Source organism: Serinus canaria, chromosome 7, assembly GCF_022539315.1.
Source record: "Serinus canaria isolate serCan28SL12 chromosome 7, serCan2020, whole genome shotgun sequence".
Classification (NCBI taxonomy): Eukaryota; Metazoa; Chordata; class Aves; order Passeriformes; family Fringillidae; genus Serinus; species Serinus canaria.
The window spans coordinates 6,580,028-6,593,490 of NC_066321.1; the positions used below are offsets into that span (position 1 = coordinate 6,580,028).

General features: G+C 41.2%; 1 protein-coding gene across 2 annotated transcripts in view; it reads left to right on the top strand.

Moving 5' to 3' along the window:
- The window catches only part of TMEM163 (transmembrane protein 163), an 87,767-nt gene that overhangs the window by 70,071 nt on the left and 4,233 nt on the right, over positions 1 to 13,463 (top strand). For both annotated transcript variants that reach the window (XM_050977082.1, XM_009087799.4), the window contains one exon: positions 10,536 to 10,647. In XM_050977082.1, coding sequence (XP_050833039.1) covers positions 10,536 to 10,647 — 112 coding nt within the window. The remainder of the gene's footprint in view (positions 1 to 10,535; positions 10,648 to 13,463) is intronic.

Here is a 13,463-nt window from a genome sequence, read left to right on the forward strand (position 1 = left end):
TACACTTTACATCCTTATTGCCCTTTATTGCAGCAAAGGTCATTGAAGATGTGGGTAATTTTTAAAGAGTCTTGTGCAATTTTAGCTGTGTGACTTCAATCTTAAGGGAGATAATGTGGAAAGAACCCAACTGGAAAATGTTGCTCTTGGTGTTCAGATGCTGAACACAAAGTTGGTACTGTCAGCCCTGAGAATGGAGATGGTTTGGAATGCACTGCTCTACATGGGGATCCAAGATTAACCTAATGATAATCATAATGCAAAGCAACATGACTGACTGCATTGTTCTCAGAGCTATAAAGTCTCTTTTTATGTCTATATTTCTGGTAAACTTCAGGAACGTTGGAATAATTTCTCTGAGTTCATTTCATATTGCAGAAGTTTTGGAGAAAATAATATGATATGGAGAAGTTTAATTTAAGAAATTAAACAGACTGGGTACTTAAGTATCTGCTTGGTAATGGTAAAGAACTATGACTAAAATCCTAAAAGCAGAGTCAGGAACTTCTGAATAATTCTGGATCAATTATAGGAAGTTCATTGTATTTCTTGTTGCACATGAGATACACTGGTTATGTATCTGTCAGTTCTTAATATGCACACAGGAAAAAGTTTATTGGAAGCATTTTGTGAATTCTCTGATGCAGAGATTCTGTTGTTCTTAAAGTGAATCTTGAAAGAATTGCTCACATAAAAATACTAGCAATAAGAGAAAATATAAAAAACATGTGATTTAGAAATAATTTGAAATATTTTCCAAATGTTTTGAACAGATATTCTTTTACTTGTGTGTACACCTAGAAGCAGGAGTCTTCTGTATTGTTGTCATTTCACATGATGATCTCAGGTGCAGGTCTGGCTATCCTCAGAAAGATTCAGAGGACCAAGAAGAGCATGACAGGTTTACTGCACATTAATGGCATTTCCACCTTGACTTCCCCATTGTGTAAGGGGCTTAAATGCCCCCAGATTCTTGTTAGGCTGCAGAGGGGTGCTGCTCAATCTGCAGGGCAGGAGCTCATGGTTAACTCAGGCAGGCATTTTCCAGTCACCCATTTGAATTCTCCTTTCTTCCATGCTGGATGTAATTTTGTTGAAACCCTGTGACTGACAGTACTCCTGATCTGCACTGGCACAGGAGGGAGGACAATTAGAGCTCCTGACTTTCTCTGTTTCTTAATCTTGCATCTGCCTTCCTTTTCTGCTTCTTGTCTGTGTTACCTCTTGCTGTGTCTCAGGTAGAAACAACCAGTAGGCAGTGTTATGTCACAACACAGGCTTTCAGCACGGGCAGTGGTTTTGTAATTCTTTTGAATGCCTCAAAACCCTGAGAAACACAGAAATAGTGGATTTCTCCTTTTGGTTCCCTAGCTTGATATGCTGAGGGCTGCAGTTAACTTTGGCATAGCCTGTAAGGTAGGATTTGAATAACTAGATAGATTTAATAAGTTTAAAATAACTTGGATGAGTTTAATGAGAAGTGTTTGTCTGAAATTTTGGCTTTGGCAGTGTGAGTGCTTCCTACATGCAACAGCAGCCACAGCCCTACTGCCCCAAAAAGGCCCAAATTTGGTATTCAATGACTTTCTTCATGCCTTTCTTTTTAATTTTATCTCCATCTTTAGATGAGGAAGCCTGGAGAGCCCACAGAATTCAAAGGATAAGGGTCACCAAGGATTTATGCAATATGTTCACTTTTGCAAATTACTGTTTAGCACTGAACTGATATTTTTAGAGAATTTTAACTGTAGATTTCATTTCCTGCAGTTAGCAGCAAGTCAAGAAATTGTCATTATTAGGCAAACTTAAGGTTTTCCCTTTGCACAGGACTTTATATTTTAATTAAAAAGAAGCCTGCCCTGAAAAATGATATTTGGTGTCAGGAGAGTTGGTCAGAAAATTAATAATACACTTACAACATAATTCTGTATTTTTATTAATTATTCATTTCTTAACTCTGTGGAAAAGTTCATTTTCAAGCAACTAAGATATAATAATAATTCTCAGTGTTTAAACACAATCCCTTGTGCCAATGTTTTTTGGTGTTTGTGATGTAGAGCAGTGTTCTTCAACAATGATCCATGGAATGGTGCATGTCTTGAAATGAATTATTTACTGAAGTCATATGAGAATGTCAGGGTTGATGATAAGGTAGATGTAGGAGAAATATTGCAGCTGAAGGGGTCTGTTTGTCCAAGAGGGCTGGAAAACGCCAACATTGAATATGTGCAGTGAGAAGTGGAATGAATCTTTTTTCTCCCACAGTTTTGAAGATTTTTACATTACCCTTTGTGAGCATAAAAAACATATGATGGCTCTTTGATTCTTGGAGAGGGGAGTAAATGAGGAGATTAGAATTCTCCTCTCACTTCCAGAAGAGATTTGTCTGCTGTGTAATCTGACCTTGGATTTGTAGAGATGCTTCATTTTCCTTTGGAGGCAAATTTGGGTGTGGGGGTGGAGACAATTTCTGCCAGCACGTACGTGCCAGTCGCTTTGTCGAGCTGTGACCTCCGTTCTCGCTTGCCTGAAAATAATTTTAATTAAATCTTCCTCATTTCGAGAATTTAGAGATGTGATGACATTTTCCACTTGCCTTGGAGCACGTTTGGAAGGAAATCTTGCTGTTTCTCTCCTGCTCTTGTATCTCTAGGATGCTTCAGATTTAGGGTAAGGTTCCTGTACAGGAGCTGTTCAGAGCCCACACCCTGCCCCCAGCCCTTCCCAGCATCTTTCAGTGCCACTATCAAACCCCCCAAAAATATGGAAAGATTACAAAACCCAAAGAGACCAAATTTTATACAGGAGAGAGAGATGTGCCATTGATGTGTGGGAACATTACAGCTGCAAATTCCAGTTCTTTCTGTGTTCTTGTCCTGTTTTTACGTAGCTGGGAATTTTTTATTTGGTTGGGAATATTTATTCTGTATGGGCCAGCTTCAACATGACATGCTGCAGTTATTATTTCAGTTTCATATCATTGATCCCTAAGGAAATACTTTTCACCAACCAGATCTTTGACTTGTTTTCCCCTCTCCCTTTTTTCTTTTTTTCCTTTGTTCCAGCACTTGCTGCAAGTGTTAGATGAAGTAGGCCAGCTGCTCTTCTTTCTGGAGTGTTTGGAATCAAAATTTCTGATAATTTTAGCTCTTGTTCAATACACCTGAATTAAAAAGCTAATCAGTAATTGACATTTGGAAGAGAAAGTCTTCATTTTTGTTTACCCTTCAGGTTAACTTTAAATGAATGTTTCTCAGATCATGTAATTTAAAATGGGTTTTTTTTCTACAGTGATGAGTGTAGAACCTAAAATAGAATAATTTCTTGTTGGCTCAGAAATAATTTACTGAGGCTCCTTTTCCCCTAGCTATGAGACTCAGAATATTTCCCTTATTGTTACTTCCAGCATTTGTTCTCCAACCTGTGTTAGCCATAATAAGATAATTCCCAATAGAGGAAGGAATTACCATTCCTTTATTGATGTTTCAGAGAGCAATATCCACAGCCAGTGCTGTCCCTGAGGATTTGATACGCACACATTTCACCACAAATAAGAAGCAATAGTGATTTTGCATACTGTTGATGACATGCTTGGATTTTTGTGTAAATTCTAGTGATTTTTAACAATTTATTAATATATTGAGAAAGGAATCTAAAAACCCTTGAGTGAAGGTTTTGAGCATTGCTTTGTGTTTGCATTTGCTGCTGTTAGGGCTTGCCAGCTCTGTGATAAAAATCCCTTCCTCATTTGCCCCTTTACCTTCATCATGTCAATTACTAGATATTCTTGGGCAGTACAAATATAATTTAGAGAATGTTGTGCTTTATTTTGACCATTGCCACAAAGAATTTGCAGACTTTTTCTTTTTTCTTGAAGAAGGCTCAACAAGCCCAACCCAACCACTCTGAGAAAGGCTGTTTTAATTTCACCTGGGGTTGTAAATCAATATCCATTTACTATTCAGTTACTGCTTGCATTTCCCTGGGTAATAGTATAACACATGTAATGTCAGTGCAGTTTGGCATTTGTCCTCATTAGTATGGCAAAGGACACTTTTTTGCAAGGGTAAGCAGGCATCATGCAATATTTGTGACATTTCCTGCAGGACATAGGAAAGGTGTAATCAGTTTGTGTGTGAGGGATGTGCAGCCCATCTCATGGGGTGCCTCCAATGCTTTCATAAATGAAATCTCTTGAAAAATTAGGCCATATGTTATTCTATTGTTACAGCTGAAAAGGGAAGGTAGGGGTGGCACAGTGTAGCTTTGTGAATTCTAATTGATTTATTGGTTTAATAGTTTCAAATAAATGCATCATAAACATATACTCAACAATGGCAGCAGTTGAATTATAGGCAGTAGCAACATAACAAATAACACTTATGATTATATACACATATGTCCTTATACACTTTTCCCTATACATTTATAAACCTCATGTATCATTTATTGCTTGCCATTTCAAATCAAAGTATCATACACATTAATTATACATTAGAATCCTGCTTTATAATTGTTATTTCTATGTATGGCTTGGAGTTTGGCCTAAAGTACATGTGCTTCCTGCAGGTTGTTGAGAATGTTGTGGATACTTGAAGAACAAGCCAGGGTTAGGGGAATGAACAGCTACACATCATTCTTTGCTTAGGTGAAAAGCAGATTTTCCAGAATTTACCAGAAAGAGATTTTTCCAGATTTTATAAGAAAGAAAAGCTGGTGGCTGCTCCCCTCTGGGTGGGAGATGTGGGATGCATTGCTGGTCTCAGCTCCCTGCTCATCAGAAAAATCAGTCTCACTCTTCTGAGGGTGAACAAATACAATTTTAATTTGTGTTTCATAACTTTGGTGTAAAAACAGTGTGGATGGATTCTGGGAGAATGGGAAGCATGACCAATCTAATAGTTAAACAGACCTTTGCAGGAGTCCTAAGGTCACCTAAGAGAGTTCTCTGCTCCCTCAGCTCCCAGGCCCCATGGCTTGCTGTGGCATCCAGCACACCCTGTCTTTGTTATCTGCTTCTTGAAAAAGCATTCTGTGCTGTGGGATTGCTTTGTCACACCAAAGACAACTTTAAACATTCATAAGATTTTTTTTTGTACTAATAATAGATCTTTGTATCTCCATGTGAAGAGACTGTCTCCTGCTTGAGTCTGAGACTGGGCTGTTGGTTTGTTTTCTGACAGTGAAGTGCAATTAGAACTCATCCCTTTTGAAGCTTGCTAGTGAGAGAGACCCTCTGGCTTCCCAGGAGCTCCCTTCAGACTGATTACATAAACTATTTATTACTTGGGAGAAAGTGTGAGAGAGATTTGGACTTTATTTTTTTTTTTAAGTGTTTGTATTAGAAACATCTCTGTTGCTCTCTATATAGGAACATAATCCTTCAGGGGAAGGAGTCCTTTTTGACTGAGTAACATGCTCTGCAGAGGGGCTTTTAGTGATCCCAGTGTGCCCAGATGACTTGGCAGCTGCTGGGGGAGCTGGAGGAGCAGGAGGCTGTGGGAAGTGTGTGAAGGTAGGGATGGGGAGCAGGGTGGGAGCAGAACCTGGCAGGTGCTGGGGAGGATGGCCACCAAGCACCTGGACTGAAGAAGGGTCATTGCTGGGTTCCAGGAGACAGATGGTGAGTTGCAGAGATGGGCAAAATTAATATTTAACAACACAAACTCGGCTCAGTTTGGGCCAGCCATGACTTTGCTCCTGCCAACACCATCTGTAGCATTCCAGAAACACATCCCTACCTCCTCAGCCAAGAGGAGCCAGGCTCAGCAGAGGAGAGGCAAAACACTGTGAGACACCAGCTTCTCTGGAAAGGGAAAAAATGGCAGGAAAAAGGCAGCACCAGTAATTCCCAGCTCCTGCAGGAGTGTGGAGGAACTTTTGTCTGGTTCAGAGGAGGCAGAGGAGTGGAAGGAAGCCTGGAGGTGTTGGGGTGGGAGAAGCAGCTTGTTCTGGGATTGCAGTAGGATGAGTGACCAAGGAAGGACAGAGCTTCCTCCCATACCAGTGAATATCTTTTGACTCCACACTGTACAGTGCTAGTGAAATGAGAACATTTTTACATCTCAGAAGTGGAAGGGCTGTAACTGAAGGGGAGTGGGCAGAGAGGAGCTGGTAGAAATAAAACATGAAATCAGGGCAAAGTTTTAGGATCAGAATTAGCAATATGCATTCTAGGGAAAGATTAGGAGCACAAATCAGCTGCAACTCCGTTACTAGGCTGGGAATTGGGTTAAAATATTTCTACCTAATAAGCCAAGATCTGAAGAATCCATGGTGAGGTTTTTTATTTTTTTAATTTTTACAGTAGATTCAGGAAGAGATCAAAGTTGCAACATAAAAACCAACAAACTTTTTCTGAAGCCATAAGATTACTGCTGCTTTTGGTGAAATCCTTGAAAGCAGGGACAGAACTGTTGTGACAGTTTTGCAACCCCCCCTTCTCAGCTGCACAGCTGGGGACAATGCATTTGGACAAAGTGGAGGAAAGCTGCCTGCTGACTTCTGTTATTCCTTTCCTAGGTAAAAGGGGAAAAGATTTTATTCCTAGGAAAGAAAGCATAAAACCACAGTATAAAACAAATCTTAAGTAGGGACATTGTAGCTATTAAAGTGTTTTGTAATGAGAAGGCAGCCCAGGATGGGCCCCTTGCTTTATGTACAGTGCTGATCTATACCTGAAGCCATCTAATCAGGTATAGGAGTCCTTTAATTAAGGGCTCATGTACAGTGCAGTAGCAGTGAGGGAATATGATGAAAAGAAATGGAAAAGGAAGGGGCTTTATTTACCACACAGGGAAGCCTTTATCGTATGGAAATGACCAGAATTTAAATTTTTATCATCTGTCACGATTTGCTGCTGCTTTAATTAAAATAACACGGAGGACAGGTGGGGTGAGCCTGGCTGGATGTGCTGCGTGCCCCTAATGACTGTCAGATGGGAAGGCAAGGGCTACCGACGGGGCAGGGCTGCGGCAAGATCCGGAGGGAGATGGTGCCAGATGGCCCGGCTTATTTTATTAATTTAGGTCTCCATTACGGCTTTTCTTGCCTTCATCTCTCCGAAGGATGAGTTCGTTTGATGGGAATCATTTCACAGCCGCGTTTAACCCCCTGGAGCCCGCAGCGCTGCGCGTTTGTCACTCGCGGGTCCCGCACCTCTGCTCAGCCCAGGGCTTGGCCCACGGCAGCCTTCCCTCGGCTGGTTCACTGAATCCTGCTGTCCTAAAGCAGGACAGCTGCTTGGCACCAAAACAGTGCCAGGGCAATGCCCTGAGCTGCTTCTCTCCTCTTTCACCCTCACCTGTGCTGCTGGGCATCGCCGCTTTGGGCCGCTCTGTGACAGCCGCAAAACCTCCTTGGCAGCAGCAAAGAGCCTCACTCTTCTTCTCCCAGCTCTGGGCTCCAGAAAGCACAGAGAAGTACTGAAAAACGACAGTTTTGTTGGGTTTTTTTTTTTTTTTTTTTTTTTTTCTTTTTTTAGGTTTTTTTTTTTAGGGTTTTTTTTCCCTCCTGGGTTTGATGCTCTCAGCCGCGCTCGGTTCGTGCGGGATCTGCCGCCTCCCGGTGGCTCCTGCGAGGAGCTGCTGGGTTTGGGGAGTGTTTTAGAGATTTAGGGTGTTATTTAGAGATTTTGGGTGCTATTTAGAGATTTAGGGTGTTGTTTAGAGATTTTGGGTAGTGTTCAGGGTTAAGCCCAGGAATACCGCCTCCTGAAAAGCTGTTTGGCACAGCCGAAAGCGTCTGCATTCAGAGCAGGGTTTTTTAATTTTTTCCCTCTCTTGCATCCACAGTGATAACAAAGCAGCTTTGATTTGTTTGGTATTTTCTTTTCTCAGGGGTTAATATTGGTGGTTAGTAGTTAGTGGTTAGTATTGGCAACAAAATGAGCTTGTTGCGTGCAATTCAGGGAAAAAAAAGTCAAACTTAGAGACGATTTCTAGATCCTGAATATGTGTTCTCTATAAAACAGCCTGTTCAGTAATTCATGACTCCATTCAGAAATCTGTAGGATTTCTGTACATTTAGGTCATTCTGTGCATTTAGGTCATTCTTGGATTCCAGAAGAGTAGCTAGACTCGTTTTGATCATGACTGTATAGCAGAACAAATAGCAAGATGCATTTCCACATGCTGTGGTTTTAGTGACATGTGCAGGAAAAACACTGAATTCACCCCAAAAATTTGTGGCATGCCATGACAAGAAAAAAAAAACCAAGTAAAAGCTCTGAATAAAGTGCCATGAAGAGGATGAAACATGATATGATAGCACAGGGAATAAGGCATTGCATTTTCAGGATTCTGAATCAATAACTGGAATTTTGAACATCTCTGGAACAATTTAAAAAATATCTTGAATTGTGATCCATAGATTTTTTCCAAACAATGTCGATTTGTAATGGTTCTCCAGTGCATTCCCAAGGATTTCACATGTGTAGGAAAACTGCACTTTGTCATCCCAAGGCTGGCAGTGACACCACTGTCATAGCAAATTGATTTACTCTGTCACCTCTGCTGGGCCTGCAGTGTCCAGCTCTGTGCTGGGGACAGAGCCTGTGTCCCACAGAGGGGGAAGGCAAACAGAAGAGGTAGGGATGTCTGGGAGGAAACAGAGACTCTTTGGAGGGTCTCTGGGGTGCTGGGGAATCTCATGTAGTCCTTGTGCCAAGTGGGACACGAGAGAAATGTTGGTGGAGCACAGCATTCTGCTTCAGATTATTCTGAAGCCTTACACTTATGCTGCATGCTAAATATTAGTAAAATATTAGATGAGTTTAGATTAACCAATCAAAACTTGTTAGGCTATCAAAACGAAGTCTTTGGGCACTGAAAATACACATTTCTGAGAAAGATGTGTAAAAATTAGAGGCATAGTTTTGATAAGGATCTCAAATTTTGACTGTTTTTGCAAAGCTTGTCCAGACTTTTGAAGCTTTGTTGTCATTTCAGACCTTCTGAGAGCTCCCAGCTTTCCTTGTTCGATTGACAGCAACCAAAAATTTCCTTAGTCCTTCCCTAGCACTCGGAAATTGCCTGGATATTTTTCAGTTGTTCTGTTAAAATAACTTTATGAGTGCTTTTTATCCTACCTTTACCCAGCACTTGAGTTCTGTGTTCTCATTGCTTCTATTTTACTCTCTTTCCCTCAGTACATTTTGTCTCAATACTTAATATTGTTAATATTGTACCAGGTCTAGAGAGAATGAACTCATGATGTGAGTGAAGTAGAATTTCAAAATTATATGACATACAAAATTGTGTAAAAATATTGAATGATTTATTTAGGGATATGGGTACATTATCCCAGTAATCTAATTCCCAGTATCTTCCTAAGCAGCTTTCAAATCCATTTTTTTATTTCTTTGGGTTTCAAATTGCTGCTCAAATAATGAAAATGGATGGAGCTGGTGATGAATCATCATGACAATGTTTGGTACCAACGGGGACTTTTGCCAGAGTGTTTTCATCAGGAACAGGGTCCCAGTGGCCCTGGCCCACTTAGACCTGCAGATACAAATGAAAAAAGAATTCTTGCTGTTTCCTTTACTTGTACTGGTGTTGCAACAGCTTGAATTAAAGCTTCTATCAAGAGTAATGAATGAAGGTAACTAACTCAAAGCTCTGTGGTTGGGTGGCAGGCTGAGAGCTGTGGGGTTTTCTGCAGCCCATGGGCTGATGGAGCTCAGGGGGAAGAAGGCACAGGGACCCCCTTTGGGAACCTGCTTGCAGCGTGTCAGCAGCCAGCAGTGTCCTCCCAGCCCAACCAGACACAAACTAGCCAGCAGGAAGGGGGCTGATGGCCTTAGAGAATGGTGTTAAACATTAATAACTGACTCTTCTTTGCCCTGCCCTGACACACAGCTCTCTCCTGAGGGAGCCTGGGGAACCCATGTTTCACCTGCCAATTAAGCAATGGGAATGTTTCTGTGAAATGTGAAGTCCATGAAAAAATTTGTTTTCTGTGAAAGAGCTAAACCTTGCTTTGCACATCAGCATCAGAAGTTTTATGGATGTAGTTTGAACCAGACTTCTGAAAAAGGAAATGAAACAAAATCAAAGCAAGCCCAGAATCAGAAACAACATTAAATGGTTATTTCTTACACCAAGAATCAATATTGGTCTGGTAAGTGGGATTCTATTTTCAAGCCTTCCTCCTGCCTGTGGGGACTTCATTACTGCTGGCATTAGACCTGGCAGTCTGCACTCAGCCCCACAGGTAAATATAATCTCCTGACTCTGAGGAGGCTGGGTCAGTTCACAGTTTGTTGATTGGAACTGTCACTAATTATGGCTGCAAAAGCAATTGCAGGTGACAATACAGGCAAAATAAGCACCAGCTGTTGTGGAAGTCATAAGGTAGGAAATCTTGGTCTCAGGTTGTGTTTCTCAATAGCACAAATAATAATAGTAAATAAGTAGTACAGTAATTAGTACTATTTTTCATTTAATAAGTGGGACATGATCAGAGGACATACTAATATCTTAATGTCTGACATCTCTTTTTTTTTGTTTTGTTTTCTTTTTTTTTTTCTCCAGGATGATTTTCTGTATAGTGTCTCTGTTCTAAGTGGAATCCTTTGCACAGTCTTGGCAGTAATCAAATTTATGCTGGGAAAGGTCCTTACAAGCAGAGCACTGATAACTGATGGTGAGTGTGACATTGATCCTGCTGCTTTTATAAACTCTTGCAGGGACCCCTGCATGATGAGAGCTGTAAAAGAGCAATGAAATAAGGCAGCCACTGAGAAATGGGAGAAAACCCAGACCCAAACCCTGGAACAGTCTGTGGTACCACTGGCCTCTAGCTCAGATAGCTCAGCTGAAATGGAATGCCTGGTGGAAGCCAAAGAGTGGATGTGTGGATAGTAAGCATTAACAGAGTGAGAGGTAGAGCAGATAATGGGTTAGAGGTGTGTTAGTCAGAGTTAGGCTGCAGCAGGGGGATATGACACCAATTTAGAGAGCTTTGGTTAGGTCACCTCCATCCTCCCTGCCTGTGCCTGGTAAAATCCTGAAAGCTCAAATGAAGCAAAGTCTGCTGCAGAAACGCTGCCTGCATTGAGCAGGGATCATCAGCAGCACCCACCGTGCTGGGGGGCATCCCTTTGGTGTCATTTGTCACCACAGTGCTTCCCCTGCCCCTCAGCAGAGCTGCTGGGACAGGGCAGGTGGGAGACAAACCCCTGCCCTGCTCTGCCCTGGCCCTGCTGGGGTTTGGCACAGGGTGGATCTCCTCCTCTGCACCCTTGGAGCACCTCACTGCCACTCCTGCATCAGCCCCTGACTGCCTCTGGTTTTAAAGGCAGGCTGGAAATCTTGCTTTCAAAGTAGGTCCAGATATTCCTCTTTCTGCCAGGGCTCAACTCCTGAATCCCCAGAAATCCCAGGGATCTGCCCTTCACACAGGTGAGGCCACAGTGGTGGCAGAAATTTCACAGCTCCTACAAATCTCTCCCAGTTTTGTCTGCCAGGGCAGAGTGAAATACTCAGTAAACAAACAACATAGGGTGTTCATGATTCATGGCTTGTGGTACCTAAATTATTTTACTCTTTGCTACAGATTTCACTTCAGGGAAATTCAATTCTCAGCTTACTCTAGAGATACATAAATTTTGCTTTATTTTAAGCAAATTAAACATACTTAATTTTTTTCTGGATGATGTGTGATAGCACATGTTATGAGTATCTCTATCATCCCACTTATATAAATTCTTCATGAGTATTTATATTTGAAATCTGAAAGAAGCAAAAAAGGCATCAGAATAGCAGTGAGGGGGTTACAACTAAGCTATTGCCTCCCTGCATTTGGGATTCTCTCCCAGCAGACCTCCAGCTCAGAGATTTTATCCTTTCCAAGGGGCTCTGCCACTCCAGACATTGGAAAACAAAAATAGCTCCAACCTGCAGAAAGGATTCTGGAAAGGGTGCTGGGAACTGCAGCCCAGTGAGTCTGACTCCCTTCCCTGCCAGGGTGGAAGTGGGACACATTGACCATTTCAGAGCTGTGCCTAGGCAGGCAAGTGAGGAGCCCTCCCTTCAAAAAAATGTAGCTTAGTTTTGAAACAGAGCAGTTCATTCAGCCAAAATATTAACTGAAAATTCCTAAAAAACTCCAGCTCTGAATTGTTCTCCTGTATGACAGGGAAATCTCTTTTCCCATAATTACATCCTCATGCTAATGATACTGCTTCTGAGCTGGAGACTGCTCATTCTTTGATTAAAAAAATCAGGGAAAAAAGTATACAATTACCTCAGCCTGGTTTTCATCTCTCTTCTCCCCTTTAGAACTACTTTAGAAAATGTAGGAGGCTGATCTTAACATGTGTGGTTAAATATCTGCCTTCACAAGATATATTTACATATGTACTTGATTTATTAATGATCAGGAAGAGACAATGTGCTTCAGCAGCTGAGACAGATTTAGCAGTCCCTTGCATATCTTTTTTTAGTGTTTTCTGGTTCCTGCTAATTTACCTCCTGTGATCCCTGGCTCCAGACCAACAAACTGTTTTGAGGAAAAGGAGCATGAATTTTAATTCCTAAAAAATAGGTTTCTTTTCAGAACAGCAAATTCTCTTTCATGCATGTCCACCTCTATTATTTTTTTTTTAAACTTTTTTTTTTTTGATTAGGGCTTAACAGCCATATCTCTTTAAATCCTGGATGTATGAATCCTAATGAAGCCAAATGTCATTTGTACAGTTTGTTTACAGCAAAAGCTCTTGGCCTTTTGGGTAATAAAAATAGCCATTTCCTGCCTTGAGTTTTGTGACATCCCAGAGGACAGCTCTGTGACAGTCAGTGATGTCAGCCAACTTTCCTGTAGGTTTTAGGTACCATTTCCTACCCAGATTTAGCCACCTGTTTTTTCCTGTGCTGGCCTTACCCTCAGAGCAGTGTCTGGATTAATACCTGCAGCCATTTCACGATTTCCTGCCACATCAGCAAAGGAAGGTTTGCCTGAATGAGAGTCAGGAAGGGAAAACAATTTCCTTTGCAAGTAGCTTTTAAATTATTAGGAACCATCAGCCAAGAATGGCATGAAAATGGTTTTTTTCTTATGCATGAATCCACTGTGCTGATGGATTCTGAATTAAGCTGGAGCAGGGGAAGTAACACTGGTTTAAAATTCTAATTATTAATTAATATTTTATATTCTTTAATCTATAGACCTAATGTACATAATTTCAACATGTGTTAGCAGTATAAATGAGTAAATAAACAAAGACTGGATGTGAGAGGGGTGGGTCAAAGGACAGGCTCAGGAACAAGTGTCAGGTGTGTCATTATTGGCAGTCATGGGGACTGCAAAAACCTGTAAACAGCAGCTGGCTAGAGCTGACTCACAAGGCAGTATAGAATATTTCAAATTTGATATTTCATTTGCTATCTAGGTTAAATAATGTATGGATCTACCAAATTAATACATTCTCAGTGACCTTTTATTGTGTGGAACAACAGGGG